Below are 17,159 nucleotides of genomic sequence, written 5' to 3' on the forward strand. Positions count from 1 at the left end.
GTAGCATCATATTTCAAACAATTCAGTTCTCTCTTTCTCCAATTTTTCCATAGTCCATGATTCACATCCATACAGTGCTGCACTCCACAATACATTCTCAGAAATTTCAGGGTTAATGTCAATGTTTGGTACCAGTAGCCTTCTTTTGCCTAGGAATGCCCACCTTGGTTTGACTGCCACATGTAATTTTGCTCCCAAGATAATAGAAGCAAAATTATTTCACTTCATCTGCTTCATGGTCCCCATTTTGATCTCAAGTGTACCAGTAAACTGTTTAATGTAACTCGTAATTACTTTAGTTTGTCTTTGATCTACTCACAATCCGTAACGTATGCTCATTAGATTGTTCATTTCATTCAGTATTTCCTGCGACCTTCTTGGTGTACACTGAGGATACCAATGTCATCAGCAAATGTTATCAATGACATCCTTTCACCATGAATTTCAACTTTTTCCAGACACTTTCTTTTATTACTAACATTGCTTCTTCAATATATGCCTACAGTTTGAACAGTAAGTGTGGTTGAACACATGTCTCAGGGGTGACAGAATACATTTATCTCTTATACCATTTCTAATCCACTTTGTTCTTGGTCTTCCAGTCTCATCTGTTACTTTAAATTCTTGTACATATTCAGCACCGTACTATCCAAATTTCGCATATAGCTTACACTTCTTTTCCTAAGAATATCAAACATCTTACATTTTACATTGTCAAACAATTTTTGTAGGTCAACAAATCTGATGTTGTCATGATTTTTCTTAAGCCCTGCTTCCATTATCAAGTGCAATGTGAGAACTGCCTCTCAGGTACCTTTGGTTAAAGCCAAACTGATCATTATTTAACAGGTCTTCAATTTTCTTTCCTCACACTGAGACTGTAAAAATTTCCCACCACGTAGCCCTATGTTTTCCTGTAAATGCTAGTCCTGCAGAATCATGAAACCCTAATGGGACTTTGTAAGAGTATGAGGGGAAGCCTACGGTGAGCTGCAGTTGTGAACGATAAGGAATGGTAGGGTACGTAGGTACCAGTACATCTCTAATTCTTTAAAGAATGAATTTCCATGTCTAAAACATCTGATTGCTTTATGAATGAGCTCATGAGTTAAGTATTTGAGCATGTAAGTGAGGAAAAGATTAGGAATGAAACTTGAAACATCTTGGTAGGTTAAAACTGTGTGTCAGACCAAGACTTGAACTCAGGACCTTTACCTTTCACAGGCAAGTGCTCTACCAACTGAGCTACCCAAGCATGACTCATGGTCTGCCTTCACAGCTTCAATTCTGCCAGTACCTCGTCTCCTACCTTCCAAACTTCATAAAAGCTCTTCTACAAACCTTGCAGAACTAGCACTCCTGGAAGAAAGGATATTGCGGAGACATGGCTTAACCACAGAATGGGGGATGGTTCAGTATGAGATTTTCACTCTGCAGGGGAGTTTAGGAATGGTTTGAAATTATATTTAAAGTTTGTTAGAGGTCTCACTAACTGCTGTCATTATGAAATACTGGGATGAATGTTGCCTTGGTAAATTGCACTCTGAGGCAAAATCTAGTGTTTATGACTGAGCGAGGTGGTCCAGTGGTTAGCACACTGGACTCGCGTTCGGGAGGACGGGGTTCAAACCCGTGTCCGGCTATCCTGATTTAAGTTTTCTGTGATTTCCCTAAACTGCTTCAGGCAAACGCCAGGATGGTTCCTTTGAAAGGGCACGGGCGACTTTCTTCCCGTGCCGAGTTTCTTTCCCATCCTCCCCTAATCTGATGGGACCTATGATCTCACTGTTTGGTCCCCTCCTCCAAAACCAACCAGCCAGTGTTTGTGACATCACGTCTGCTGAGCTATGTGTCGTACAATTATATAATTTTGCAGGAACTTTCATTGGTATATCTTGATACCGTCCGCAGACTGTTGCGAGTACATTTGGTAGTGAATAAGTAATACATTAAAATTTCACACTTAATGCTGAAGTTCGACTGCACAAATTGCGAAAATATGGTAGCTAAGTGATACAACTTTTTCCTTTCATCGTTTTTGTGGAGTGCGTCAGCGAGAAAAAGTTTCTTTAACTTTTCAAATTGTGTGTTAAGTTTATCGGAAGTCATTGAGAGCTCCCATTTTCAAATACCATATGAATAAACTCGGAGTATTTGAGCGCCGTCAGTTACGTTGCCTTAAGACAAACACCCAGTTTTTAACTGTAATATTTGTGTTATTGCGTTAAACTTTAGAGTTAACATTATACCTGTTAATGATTAGATTATGACAGCATATTAAAAGTTTTAATAATAAGTGGATAATCACGTGAAATATTGAAAATAAAATTTTTGTTGTTCCTGGAAACCGTTACGTAGGCAACCTGCAACTGGTACTAGGTTCCGGGATAGCGGTTTAGTAATATAGATTGTTTGTCAGGTTGTGGCCTGGTACACAGTTTTAACTTGTACGTGTCAGCAGTAGGCCTACGGCGTACTCTCCGAGTAAAAAAATCCCTCTGACAAGGAAACACCACCAACTCGACCTCGTATTTTAAGGAGAAAAAAGCATACATGCAAGATTTCAGCCCCAGAAATGGATCCCGCGCGACAATTTGGACATTATTCTGATATTACGCAGCTATGACCTTCTGGACGTAGTTTTTAAAATTGCTCTTATCTCTTGTTTGTCACACGCTCTGCCCCACTGCGCCCGCTTATTGCCAGAGTGCGAACTTTTGTACTCAAGAGAAACAACCAATGCCCTTCTATTGATCAATAGCGCAACTCCCGTAAATATATTACCTGTTTGTTTTGCAATTGCCGACGGCAGAACGCGGGATGCAAGTTTTGTTTACAGACTGGCGCGACCGAACGCGTCCGATAATACTCGACAGTACACGAACGACTCACGAGGCTCGGCATTGCAGTCTCGTCATTGTCATAGTGCGTTCCTACTGCTATGTATTCTAAACGTCTGCTCAAATGTACAGTGATCGCGTAAATATACATTATCCAAGAGCACGCTCAGACGGAAAAGTCTTGATTAATAACGTAGTTCAGTACTGTCGAGAAGAAAAACGGGAATAAATTGCTAATACCGTTAGAAAGAGCTCTCGAGAGAGCAGCAGCCGCAGTAGGAAAGAGAGAATGTACATTGGACAGTGTTCAATGTTGTGAACGATGTTAAGAAAACCCGATGGAGTGGTCAGAAAATGGTGACACCAAGGAACAAGAGACTGAGGAAGAAGACAAAGTGTCTTGACGACTTTGATGAGCGTTTGTTGAAAAGAAAGTTCTTAGAATATTACGACGTTAAAAGAAAACTCTTCCAAAGCTTTACAATTCGGTGAATGAGGATGTAGACATTAATTTCTCGGGGAACCGAACCACTTTCTGGAAAATTTTGAAGAATATGGGGTTTCATTTTCAAAATTGTAGAAATAGACGAACATTTCTGGTTGACAGGGAGGGCGTTGTAGAATGGCGAGCACGTTTTCTTAGAATTTCGAGAGAAAACAAGAAAGGTTTCGTGACGTCGTGTGTACTGGTGATACATGGGTGCATAGTCCTCGCGCAAACAAAGTTTACACTCGGCGCGGTGGCTGATGGGAGCGACTGTAAATGGGAATTGCCTTTACGGTCGCTCCCATCAGCCATCGCGCCGAGTGTCAATTTTGTTTGCGCGTGTAATACACACTATACTGTCAGTAAATGGTTCAAATGGCTCTCAGCACAATGGGACTTAACTGCTGTGGTCATCAGTCCCCTAGAACTTAGAACCACTTAAACCTAACTAACCTAAGGACTTCACACACATCCATGCCCGAGGCAGGATTCGAACCTGCGACCGTAGCGGTCGCGCGGTTCCAGACTGTAGCGCCTAGAACCGCTCGGCCACCCCGCCGGCTGTCAGTAAATGTTGGCAGCATAGTGACGTACCACATGACGTATAAAAAAGTTCAATTTCCGACCCTGTTAGAAAACTTCCTAATACCGACTTTTAAACCATGAAAAGGGTAGTTGCTATTCACCATATAGCGGAGATACTGAGTCGCAGAGAGGCGCAACAAAAAGACTGTCAGAAGTAAGCTTTCGGCCCACAAGGCCTTCATCGGAAATACACAGACTGAGTCCTGCCTCAGTAGCCAGAGGCTGTGGTCAAGTGTGTGTGAGTTGCTTTTGCGTGAGTGTGTTTGTGCATGTTGTTTATTTTCGGTGAAGGCCTTGTTGGTCGAAAGCTTAGCCTACTTTCTGACAATCTTTTTGTTATACCGGGGGGGGGGGGGGGCAGCTCCCCTTGCCATTGGGTATGAGCGCCCTTGGTCTTAACTGTGTATTAGCGGTATAACGGTCCAAGATTTCGTGCGGAATCGAATTTTGAAGCTGATATCTTGCAAGTGTGCATTTTCCTCCATAGAATACGAGGTCGAGTTGGTGATGCTTCTTTGTGAGCTGTTTACAAGCCTAGACACTTACGTTCAGCTGGAAACCGACGGAGACACCGACCGGGGGCGGCTGCAGCTCTTCGCTGGGCTCGTCGCCCCATTTGGGAATGCCCATCTCGTCGGAATCGGGTATCTTTGGGATCACGTCTTCCCAGCTGAAGTCGCCGGCCGATTGAGGGATTGGCGGCGGCTCCAGCTTGGTGCTGGGGACGGGGAGCAGCCCCGTCGGTGTCGGCACCGCCTGAACCTGCGCAAGGAAGCGAGACGCACAGTAAGAAACCAGCTTCCTAGTACACTAGTTCGAAACAACTGACATGCAATATCCTGGGTACAAAGATGAGTCTGGAACAGCGTAGTATCTTACTGATTAACATATTGCGAAGGGATCTCGATTTAACTGGTGTTTTCCATATGCTATTTGTAGATGCCATCTGCTGTGACGAAAAAGAAAATCTCAACACCAAGAAGGAGCTATGCCTCATAAGCGAAAGTCGGTAGGCGTCTTTCTGCATCTGTAAGATGAAATCTATTAGAATTCCGCGCCAGTCGCATCAGAGTGGCGCTACAAGCAAACCAGGTTTGCTTTAAATACAGGGTGATTATAATTGAAGTTAAACTTTCAAACCACTGCAAAAATAACATCACTGGTTAGAATGACATCAAATTGCAACGGAATATTATCGGCGAAGGGGGAAAAGGTATGGCAGAAGAAAAATAGTTACAAAATGTAGCAATAGATGGCGCTGTAAGCATCACAATTTAATACCGGTTGACTACAAATGACAAATGAATCATACCACAATGCCTAAGGTGTACGTCTGATGTTAAACAAACTGTACTACTCAGTGTGCGTGGGTGTACAGGTGTGATACGGTTAGTTACGTCAGCCCACCCCCACGGCAAGGTCGTATCACATCGGATGGGAAACATCGGTTTGTAATTGTCCTGAGACCAAAATCCGTATAAAAGGCATCACTCACATTGGTTTTTAGTTGTCCGGAGGCCAAAAACCGCATGAAAAGCATGAATCAAAATCTAATCGGATTATTAATTTCTGTGTGGCTGGCGCAAAACATGTTCAATATGCTTTCCACCGCTTTCTGCAACAAGTTGAAATCCAGAAACAGCATGTTCCACAACTGATCGAAGTGTTTCCGCAGTCACATTCAGGAAGTGTTGCGCAATGCGTGCCTTCAATACAGCTAAGTTTGCAATCGGAACACTGAACACATCTTTCCAATAGCCCCACAGCCAGAAGCCACACGGATTAAGATCACGTAATCGGGACGGCCAGGCTGTAGGGAAATGCCGGATGATAATTCCAGCATTTCCGAAATGGTGCTTCAGCAGCTGTTTAACTAGATGTGCAATATGCGGAGGTGCGCCATCTTGCACGAAAATTATCCCATTAAAACACAACCACGCTGTTGGACAGCTGGAATGATGTGGTCGCGCAAAAGACACTCGTAACGCTTACCAATGATGGTGCAAGTAATAGGACCGGAAACGCCTGTCTCTTCGAAAAAATGGGGCCGTATGTTAAATGATGCCGTAAACCCGCACCACACAGTGACCTTTTCAGGATGAAGTGGTACTGGTTGATTTGAGTGTGGATTTTCCGCGGCCCATATTCGACAGTTCTGTGTACTGACATATCTTGTCAGATGGAATTGCGCTTTGTCTATCCACAAAATCTTCCACTGCCAGTCATTGTCCATTTCCATGCGAGCAAGAAATTCTAAAGCAAAGGTCTCTCTTGCTGGCAGGTCAACAGGAAGCAACTCGAGCACACGGGTAATTCTGAATGGATAGCAAAGAAGGATGTTTCGTAGGATTTTACGCACCGTGCTCACGGGTATGTCCGATGTTCGGGCAATTCTCCATGCACTAAGCGTTTGCACACCACCACTCGTCTCCTCCTGCAATGCTGTGGCCACTGCTTCCACTGATGTCGAATCAATTCGTTTCCTCACTTTACCGGTTACATATCAAAAGTACCCATCATTTCGAATTTCCGAATCATTTTCTCCAGACCCACGGCAGTTATCGGATCAACGCCTTTTTTCAAACCCTTCAGTGTCCGGAACTCCTGCAGGGCGACGTGTGCACGGTCACCATTCGTGTAATACAGCTTTACATGCAGAGCTTGATCCTGCATTGAGACAGTCATGGCGAACGTGGCAGACACGAAAGGAAGAAAAGCTGTGTACCCGGCGTGTTTATACCAACTTCAATAGGTCGTGCGCATGATAGGTGTTTCGATTTACCTATTCTGACACATACAGCGCCAATTTTCACACTATTTTTTCCGCTGCCATACGTTTTCCCCATTCTCCAATATTATTCCGTTGCAATTTGACGTCTGTCTAACCAGTGGTGTTATTTCTACAACGTTTTGAAGGTTTAACTTTAATTATCTCACTCTGCAGTAGCAATGTGAACAGCACTATGCACCACAGTGACACAGCGAACCGTTACAAATTGGTTACTTCAAGCGAGAGCTCACTGGAGGTCTGTCGTGTTTTCTGATGAAAGCTGGTTCTGCTTTGATGTCAGTGATGTTCGTTTGTTGGTTAAAATGTAGCCAGTTGAGGGCATGCAGCGAACATGACTGCATGCTGGACACACTGGATGTATACCTTGAGTTATGGTGTGGGATGCGATTTCGCATGACAGCAGGAGTATTCTTGTGGTTATCCCACACACCATGACTTCAAATTTGTACGTCAATCTGGTGATTCGACCTGTTTTGCTGTCATTCACGGACACCATTTCAGGGGGCGTTTTCCAACAGGTTAACGCTCGCTCACAGACCGCAGTTGTAACCCAAGATGCTCTATACAGTGTCGGCATGTTGTCTTGCCCTGCTCGATCACCAGATCTGTTTCCGATCGAGCACATATGGGGCGTCGTCGGATGACAACTCCATCATCCTCAAACAGCATTAACCGTCACTGTTTTGACGGACCAGATGCAACAGGCATGAAACTCAATCCCTGAAACTGACATCCGGCACCTATACAACACAATGCATGCATGCGATTACGTTATTAATGTACCAAGATTTCACATTTGCCAGGGCTTAGCTAGCGCATACAGTAACCTGTGATCTTGCAACGTTAATCACTTAAATATGTTACCTAGACAAATGTATTCCCGAAATTTTTGATTACTCCGTTTATTTAGGTGTTTATACTAGTAGTCAAAGCATCAAACTTGATTGTCTTCATATATTTTTTGTTTATTTAGCATTCTGATTGTATTTTGATAGTGAAAATAGTTACTATTTTCGTCTTTAGGTTCCTCCTGCTTTTAGAAAATGGAAGGGAATGAACGAATCTGAAATACTTTCGGAGTTTTCTGATGATGATTACTCAGACATTCCTAGTGAGAATAAAGATCCGGATAACTGTGTGAGTATACTCGTTATGTTTTTATGGTCCTGAGACCGATTACAGTGACAGCGACATTATTAGACCTGTAAACATAGGAAGGTGGTCATGTTTTCAAGGGATTCCGACAACAGTGATGAAGGTGATTATGTTCTTGTGAATGATTCAGTTAGCCACAAGGTTAATATTACCGCGGTAAACGTTGAAAGGTCGCCCGACAACCTAGACAAATGTGACATAATTGGGACAGCGTGCGCGAGTACTGAAGGCCTAGGAGCCATCAGAGTTTGGCATTAGTATACACATCAGACTTTTTTTTAGTAGAGAGAAGAAGCAGGATTTAACATCCCATCGATGACGAGGCCATTAGGGATAGAACACTGGCTCAGATTAGGAAACGATGGAGGAGTTATTCGGCTCTACCCTTTCAACTGAACTATCTCTGCATGCGCCTGAAGTGGTTAGGGAAATCACGAAAAACCTAAATCCTGATGGTCAGACAGGTGTTTCAAGACAGTCCTCTGGAATACGTGTCAGGTGTCTTACCGCTGTAAAACCTCTCTGGGTTCAGCATTATGCAGGCTGCACTGAAGGGAACGTTAAAATGGCCGTAACGTCTTCTTTAACAAGAGCACAGGTTGTTTCAAAAAGACTGATGATATTTCACAAGACCATACCTTCTTCAGGAGTGAGGATTGAAACTTCGGGTGAAGTTTTGCTTACACGTCGAAATTAAAAGTTTGTCTTGGCGCCAGTTATTAAGCTGGCAGTTCATGTAGTTGCCGGTAGAGGTCTAGACAGTCTCACTCATTTCTGGCAGTGGATGTCTGACACCCCTCCAAACTGCAGGTGTAACGTTGGCGAGAGCGATGGAAATACTACTACTTTAGGAATCAATACATATTCCTTAGTGCACCGCCACTTTCGGCGCTGTTATGCAATCAGGATGGATGCGACACGCAGATTCTCATCACAACATGAACATATTAGTAGTAGACTGAATACGCGCCCCTCTCCTTGCTGCAAAACATAATCACTGCAGTAATTTAGCCTGTCTGTGGGCAAAGAAGACTAACGACTGCATGCTGATTCTACGAGTACATTCGCTTTTACGCGACAGAGCTATTACAGTAGATTCTGCAGTGTTTCATTGTATATATGAATATCTATATTAAATATATAGGCCTAGGCCTAAATGCAGCAGGCGAATAGCGAAAATACTATTTTCTGTACTAGAAAGAGGGGAAAATTAGGTGAAATTTCAAGGTTTTCAAATTTTTTTATTTTAGCGTTATAAGAGACTGACATTACGGAAACATGAATATATTTGGTGAGAATATTTTCTAGCTTTATTTCATACCTTGACGGGTACCCTGGCTTTACTCATATGAGGATATAATTTCAGATCGTACAATCTAAAACGTGTCGTCGATGTTCGTATTAATAACGTACAAATATGTACTTTCCATATTGTATTGAAATATGCTTATTTTTTAAGCATCGAAGTTATCTACCACACAAATATTAAGTGGATAACTGTCTAAATCTGCACGACAATTCAGAAATTCAAACCTAAGTGCTTGGCAGAGAGTTTATCGCATCACTTTCACACTATTTCTCTGCCGTTCCACATTTGGACAGCGGGAGGGAAAACGAATTCTTAAATCGTTCCGTGAGAGCTCCGATTTTTCTTGTTTAATTGCGTTGATCATTTAATCTTGCGTGTGTGGGCGGCAACAGAATATTTTCGCATTCGGAGGAGATATTTGCATTGCAATTTTGCGAAAATATCTCGCCGCAACGAAAAACGCCTTTGTCTTAATGAGTTCCACCTCAACTGTTGCTTGACACTCTCTTACCCATTTTACGATCGTACAAAACGAGCTACCCTTCTTTGAACTTTTTCGATGTTCCCTGTCAATCCTATCTGGTAAGGAGTCCACACTGCATAACAATACTCTTCCAGAGGACGGACGAGCGGTGTGTAGGCAGTCCCTTTAGCGGATTTGTTACAACTTCTAAGTTTGCTACTAATAAAACGCAGCCTTTATTTCTTCTTACCCACAACATTATCTGTGTGATCGTTTCAATTTAACTAATCAGTAATTGTAATTCCTAGGTATTTAGTTCAATTGATGGCATGTAAATTTGTGCGATTTATCGTGTAATCGAAATTTAACAGATTCATTTTAGTACTCATGTGGATGACCTCATGCTTTTCATTATATAGGGTTAATTTCTACTTCTCGAACCAACCAGATATCTTGTCTAAACCATTTTGCAACTGGTCTCGATCTTCTGATGTCTTTACTAGACGGTAAATAACAGTATCATCTGCAAACAATTTAAGTTGGCTTATCGCATTGTCCCTAAATCATTTATGTATATTATGAACAGGAGAGGGTCTATAACACTTCCTTAGGGAATGCCAGCTAGCATTTCTGTTTTGATAACTATCTATCAATTAGTACGAACTGTGAATTTTCTGGCAAGAAATCACGAATCCAGTCACACAACCGATACGATACTCCATAAGCACGCAGTCTGATTAGAAGCCACTTGTGACAGGCGATATCAAAAGTGTTCTTGAAATTTTAGTCTTGTTGCCCCCTCCCCCTCTCAGATTAATTTCTGCGGACGCTCACGAGGATAACTAATATACATTTCATTAATGCAGAAAGAGACAGAGCACGTATTTGCGCTGAAATTTGTTCCGGCGTTGTGACGAGCTGCGTATGATATGAGCCTTTCACGACTCCTTTGTCTTGGAGTTACTGCCCATTTCGGTTGAGCTTCGAGAGGTAATGCAGAGCCAGCGTTTGTTTGGATTATATGGTCGACTGACGATTACGGTGAACAGTCGAGTTCCTCTGCCGTGCCCCCCCCCCCCCTCTCTCTCTCTCTCTCTCTCTCTCTCTCTTCCACACGCTTCACCACTCCCAGCAGTTCGTCTCGAAGAGAAAAAGGAAACAAAACCACTGAAGTCCGACATGACCTCCTGTTTCTGGGTCGTGCCAGCAGCAATACAAAACATCGCTGACACACAAAGGGGTTTCACCTCGTAGAAGAACCTCGGCACACGTTCTTCCAGCAAGCACGTGACTAATTTTGATTTGGAGGGAATGCTGAATTTCTCCTTGCAGGTTTAAAGCTGTGGAATGTTTTGCGCCATAGTTGTGATGCGGCATTTCTACATTTATAGGCTACAGAGGTGTTTAAAAGAGGACACTTCCCATTGCAAAAAATGTTTTATTCCCCATCTATTCACTCGTGAGTCGTGGGAAGAATTATTGCTTGCACACTACACGACAAAAGGTAAGCGTATACCCCTATGTAATACGTAATTGACCACTAGATGTCACTGGAGGTGAACGCGCCAGTATAAAAGGAGGTGGGGAATACTGCGTTGTCAATAGAAAGAAGGAACAGCAGAAGCGGTCGGTGACTTTGAACGTGGACCCATCATTGGATGTCACGGACAAATCCATTACGAACATTTCAACCCTTCTAAAAGCTACCCAAATTGTGATGCGGCTGTAAAGTGAAAATGCCAAGGAAAGACAACGACTAGGACCAAGCAGACCTCATGTACTGACGAGCTTTGTGGAGAGTGGTAGAAAAAAAATACCATGAAATCAGCAGAAGGAATCACTATTGAGTTTCAAGGTGCTACCGGCAACCCAACTAAAACAATGACTGTGCGCAGGGAGTTAAAAAGAAAAGGGTACAGTACTAAGGCAGAATCTCATAAGCCATTCATTTCTGGAGCGACCTTAAGGTTATGTAAACGGTTACACCACTGGACACAAGTGATTTGGAGTGACGAATCACGGTTCATCCTGTGGCAATCAGCCAGAACGGTTTGGATCTGGCGAATGCCTTCAGAACGTTACCTGCTATCATGTGTAGTGCCAACAGTGGAGAGCAGAGAATGTGGTTTACAGTATGGAGGTATTTTCTATGGTTAGGGTGTGATCCGCTTATTGCGCTTAAGATAACGCTAAATGCGGAAGGATGTGAATACATCTTACGGCACTGTGCACTGCGTACAATATAGGAACAGTTTGGAGACGATGATGGTTGTCTGTATCAGCAAGACAATGTATCCTGTCATAAAGCGGCATCTTTGACGCAATGGTTTGTGGACGCAACATTCCTGAAACGACCTGGCCATCCCGCAGTCCCGAACTGAACACAATGAAACATCCTCAGAATGAGACGTTCGAGTACGTATTTAAGTGTCAGGAAGTCTTTTCTGAAAGTATTTGTATAGAATGTGATCGTGCATGGAAGTGAAACGAAAAACAGTTTAGACAAGAAGAGAATAGAAGCTTTCGAAATGTGGTGCTACAGAAGAATGCTGAAGATTAATTTGTTAGATCACGTTACTAATGAGGAGGTACTGAGTAGAATTGTGGAGAAAGAAATCTGTGGCACATCCTTACTAGAAGAAGGGATCGGTTGATAGGACGCATTCGAGACACCAAGGAATTACCAGTTTAGTACTGGAGGAAAGCGTGAGGGGCAAAAATCGTAGAAAGAGATCAAGAGATGAATACACAAGCAGATTCAGAAAGATGTAGGGTGCAGTAGCTATTCGGAAATGAAGAGACTCTCATGGGATAGGATAGAATGGGGAGCTGCATCAAACCAGTCTTCGGACTGAAGACCACAACAGCAACAGTCATATGCTGACCTAATCTGACTGAAGTAACAAGTGGTCACGTAATTTCTTTTACATGTGTAAGATAACTATCCGCAGTACGGCTCTTAGGGGCGTCCTTCATAGGGCATATCCTGGTTGAAACTTCCTGACGGCTTAAAACTATTGTTCGGATCTCGCAACCGAATTGTTGCCCTTTGAGGCCATCCTGAATAGATCACCACGCCTGACAGCGGCTTTCATATCTTGTTTTTGCTATTACTATCATGTTCTTACAGACTGCACGAAAGCTCTCTTGCACACGTTCTTGGTAAGCAAAGTGGCGCAGGTGTTAAAGAATTTTGTCAAATCTCCCCCCCCCCCCCTCCCCCAATCATCCTGAATTAGGTTTATCACTATTTCCTTAAACCAGGCCACGAGAATCCTTCAACAATACAATGGCAAAGTGTCCTCCTATTCTTTTGTGCATGAGCTTCCTTCCTTTGCAAAATTAGGAATCCCAGAAGAATGATACAGAATTGGTTACAGACTGACACTTAACTCGTCTGCGCCTTGTGCGCTCCTGTGAGATTGTAAGTCGAATTTGTAGCTTATGTTTCGTTGAGAAGCTCATCTACTTCACAATGTTGTAGTAGCTTGTCGGCAGTGGACGAGTTACGAAAGAAACTAGTGGTGTCAACTATCAAACAAGTACGTATGCTGCAGACGTGTTGAAGCACCAAGGACAACGGTAACAGAATTTGCTGTACCGTTTTCTCAGTGTTCATGTAGAGAGACAATCTGCAATTATGGGATGACAACAATGACGATAAACTGAGCTCTAGTTTCATCTGCACGTTGTTCCGTCCTGATCAGAGTCACTTTCAAGTGATAACATTGTAGGTAGCAAGTCTACGATAGTCTGAACTTCGGAAAGATAAGTACACACTCGGTGCCGCCAGCTGTTGTCAGTTGATTGTGAGTCGGAGCAGGTCGTGTCAGATAAACTGTTGTTGCACCGGGAGCCGTGATTTACATCACTGGCGAAAACTGATGGACAAACGGGGAACTTATTAGAAATTGTTGGTTTTTTATTTGGTTGCTTCTTCATGACTGAGAACCTATGTGCTAATTCAACTTGGGGCGTCTTCACATCTCGAATAGCCTATTCTAAACTTGTATTACGCGCTCATAATGCAGAAAGTGCTGTCATTGCAACGTTAAATAAATGAGCACAGCATAAAATGGAAGAATTTTTAGTTAGCTGTTTCCGTGACTGTTTAAAACCAGTCACTAAATTTTAAGTTTTTATTTACTCTGCTTTCCGGAGGCTTTGCTCGATCGTAAGGTGGCAGTTTCAGCGTTTAGCTCAGGTACTCTGCTCCCAGCGAACCAACTATGCTAAAATACCTACAATGTTTTAAATTTATCACTTCGTTTGCAGAATGCTTTTGGTGGATTAGTAAGGAGAAATATTTTAGAAATGATATCCTGTAGTCCTTTGCATCTTCGTTCAGTCCTTTCCTCGAGAGCTCTGTATCTGAGCTTTTCACACTCACTGTTTATATTTACCAGAGAAGTTACAAGTATTTATCCTGTGCTGGCTTACAGATACCTTATAGCTATTTTCGTATCATGGTGAGCGAAGGTTATTTTTATACTTGAGTTATACAATGTTTTAACACATTTCCAAATAACTTTCACATGATGAAATCTATTCTAACTTTTTTACAAATATGTCATCGATATAATTTAAAGAAATGTGTATTACTTCCTATCCATACTAAAGAATGGTGCATGCTGTACAAAGGCATACATTTTTTTTCAAAATAGGTGAAATTATAATTCAGAGTTTTAATATATAAACTAAATAGGTTTGAAATTTGATCTTTTTCAGAAAATAATATATGCTGTACAACTAGAAGTATTATTTTCCAGAGTAGATCAAATTGCAGCCTAATTTAGTTTGCATAATAAAACTCAGAATTAGAATTAAGCAATGTATAATATTAATCATAAGTCAAATGAAGTAGTATACATTATTTTTAATAATTTACATAACATATTTGTAAAATAAACTAAAAACCGTTCTCATTTATGCAGAAATGTGTAAAAATACTAGCCACTGATACACTGTAAAATGTGGTGAATGGAAACGAAACTTCCAAAAAAAGTTCCGTGCTATCACGTCGGAAGATAAATGGGAATATCATTGTTCGTCTAGGTTGGTAATGAACCAAACTAACTGAGAAATTAAGAATTTAAATGTTGATGACACAGTCAATCGATGTTTTGTTCACTCTGTGACAAATATAGGTAGGATACTGAGTCTGCTAACTTCGAACTTTGATAGTAAGTACCTACCAGACTAAATTGAGTAGTTTTAACTTCAGTACATGATAAGCAAATTTGCGGTTCCGTTTCATTAAACAAATGTTCAGTTTTAAAGTGTACTTTAGCCTGACTCGTGGTTTGGTTAACTGAAAATGTATGGCTGTGTTTCCGGAATTTGTGGGGCAAATAGAAACAGTAATAATGAGATAAAGAATCTGACAGAAATAAATAGTTATCTGGCACTGTTCTCAACCTCAGAGATTATACTGTGATTAAATTACAGGAAAAAAGTAAGTAGTCTTTTAGAGAGTACGCAAATTAAATTTTGTTAATTGGAAGGCGAAGGCTACGTTGGTGTTTTTTTATTTTTTGAACTAGGTCCATTAAAAACGTTTATAATAACAAATGAGTCGGTTTTAGTCAAGGAGATGTTGCTCGAAAACGCTTCGTTGCTTCTGGTGGTACGATGTGTAGATTCAAAGATATCATTTTTAAACATTATGTCAGTGTTACAAGCAAATCAGGTTCATCGATATGATTTTACAATAAAGTAATTAGAGATGTAACATTTTTTATTTTGAAAACAGAATAAAAAGTACAATTAATGCAATACTTTCCATTTTTCTGTTGAATAAAACTTTTTAGAAAAAGATGAACTTTCTTTCTCATTCTCCTACGCAAAACACATTCAACCCAAAGATAAATAAATAGAAAAAATAATAAGATTAACACTATTGTTTCTATTCATCCCTCTCTGTGGGGATTTGAATCGCTATCCTCCCGAATATGATTCCAAAACTCATGAGCCAAGTTCCAAAACTAAATGTAAGTTTATAGTTAAGCACAAGACCTATAATCCCATAATTTTGATTTTTCATGTTACGACTTTTAAAATTATGCTTTTTTTCTTTTGAAGTTGAAAACTGTTTCTGATTATCCCATTTTACGGTATAAAAATGAAATTTTGTGAACATCGAATGGGCAAAGCTCAAATACAGATCTCTCGCGAAAAATACACGACGGAGATTAACAAGACTGCAGATATGCTGCATTAGTTCCAAAATATTTCTTGTCCGCAGTCCATCAGAAGGATTCATCAATCAACGTGGTAAACTTTATAGATTTTAGGTATTTTGACGTCGCTGATTTCCCAGGTGCAGTGCCCCTGAGTTAACAACAAGAACTGCCACTCGATGACAAAGCAAACTCTGCGAAACCCGTCTAAATAAATGTTTTAAAGTTTAATGCCTGCTGCTAAGAAGGTGATTGTTTTTGTTGATATGACTTGCAATAACGACTACGCGAAACGCCGCTATCTCGTTCGGGATGCTACGGCAGACACCCTCGCGAGCTGGTACTGACATCACTTAAAACTTCTGGGCTATTAGGCCATAATTGATGTGTAAAACTTTCTCCTGACGTTCCTACTCCGATTGCGGGAGACATCTTCAGATATAAAATAGCTAACTGCAATCAGAACTCGAGGAGCGCTGATTGTATAGGGAATGTAGAGGACACGACAGTTTATGACGTGACGTCGGCTGTTAGATTATCGGTGATACTGCCAACGTTCTCGATTGGAAGTAATCGATCGTCATTCTTAGGTTGCAATGTTGACATCCAAATTTTGTCTAATTTAATACCTCCCTCTTTTCTGTTAAAATTATTAAGGTGTTTATAAATCTCAATAGCCTCTCTAAACATATGCGCATGACAATAAGATGTTTTCGATATGACATTTCATGTATGACATGAGATGTCATGCGCGAATGAATAGAGAGGCTATTGAGATCCATAAACACCAAAATAATTGTAACAGAGAAGAGGAAGGAGTTAAATTAGACCAAATTTGGATGTCAACATTGCAACGTAAGAATGGCGATCGATTACTTTCAATCCAGAATGTTGGCAATACCAGCCATAATCTCGTAGCCGACGTCACGTGATAGACTATTGTACATTCTACATTGCCTATATAATCGGCGCTCCCTCGAGTTCTGGTTGCAGTTAGCCATTTTACCTCTGAAGATATCGCCCGCGGTCGGAGAGGAAACGTTAGGAGCAAATTTTATACCTCGACCACGGCCTAATAAAGCGGACGTTTCAAGTGATATGCTGGTTATGATGAACAGAAGTTTTATTTCCGGTTTCAGTTGCGTACAAGCACGTAACTCCTGCTCGCCGGGTCCTTTTCGCAGGACTCTTCAGGATGCGGATGCGTGTAGGGAAGGTTTGTCGTCTTCATGCTCCGTTTCCCAGCAGCTGCCGACAGGCGGTGGCACTTCTTACGAACACAGCCCAGCACTGACTCGCACTTAAGCTCGCCCACCGAGCTTTCAGGAATAAGGACGCAGCCCAGGTGAA

The 17,159-nt window shown here is 41.6% G+C and overlaps 1 protein-coding gene across 1 annotated transcript in view; it reads right to left on the reverse strand.

Annotated features, from left to right (window-relative positions):
• LOC124711456 overlaps positions 1-17,159 on the reverse strand; it is a 98,004-nt gene that overhangs the window by 21,114 nt on the left and 59,731 nt on the right. Inside the window, exon 2 of the mRNA XM_047241549.1 lies at positions 4,459-4,674. Coding sequence (XP_047097505.1) covers positions 4,459-4,674 — 216 coding nt within the window. The remainder of the gene's footprint in view (positions 1-4,458; positions 4,675-17,159) is intronic.

Source organism: Schistocerca piceifrons, chromosome 8, assembly GCF_021461385.2.
Source record: "Schistocerca piceifrons isolate TAMUIC-IGC-003096 chromosome 8, iqSchPice1.1, whole genome shotgun sequence".
NCBI classification, from domain to species: Eukaryota; Metazoa; Arthropoda; class Insecta; order Orthoptera; family Acrididae; genus Schistocerca; species Schistocerca piceifrons.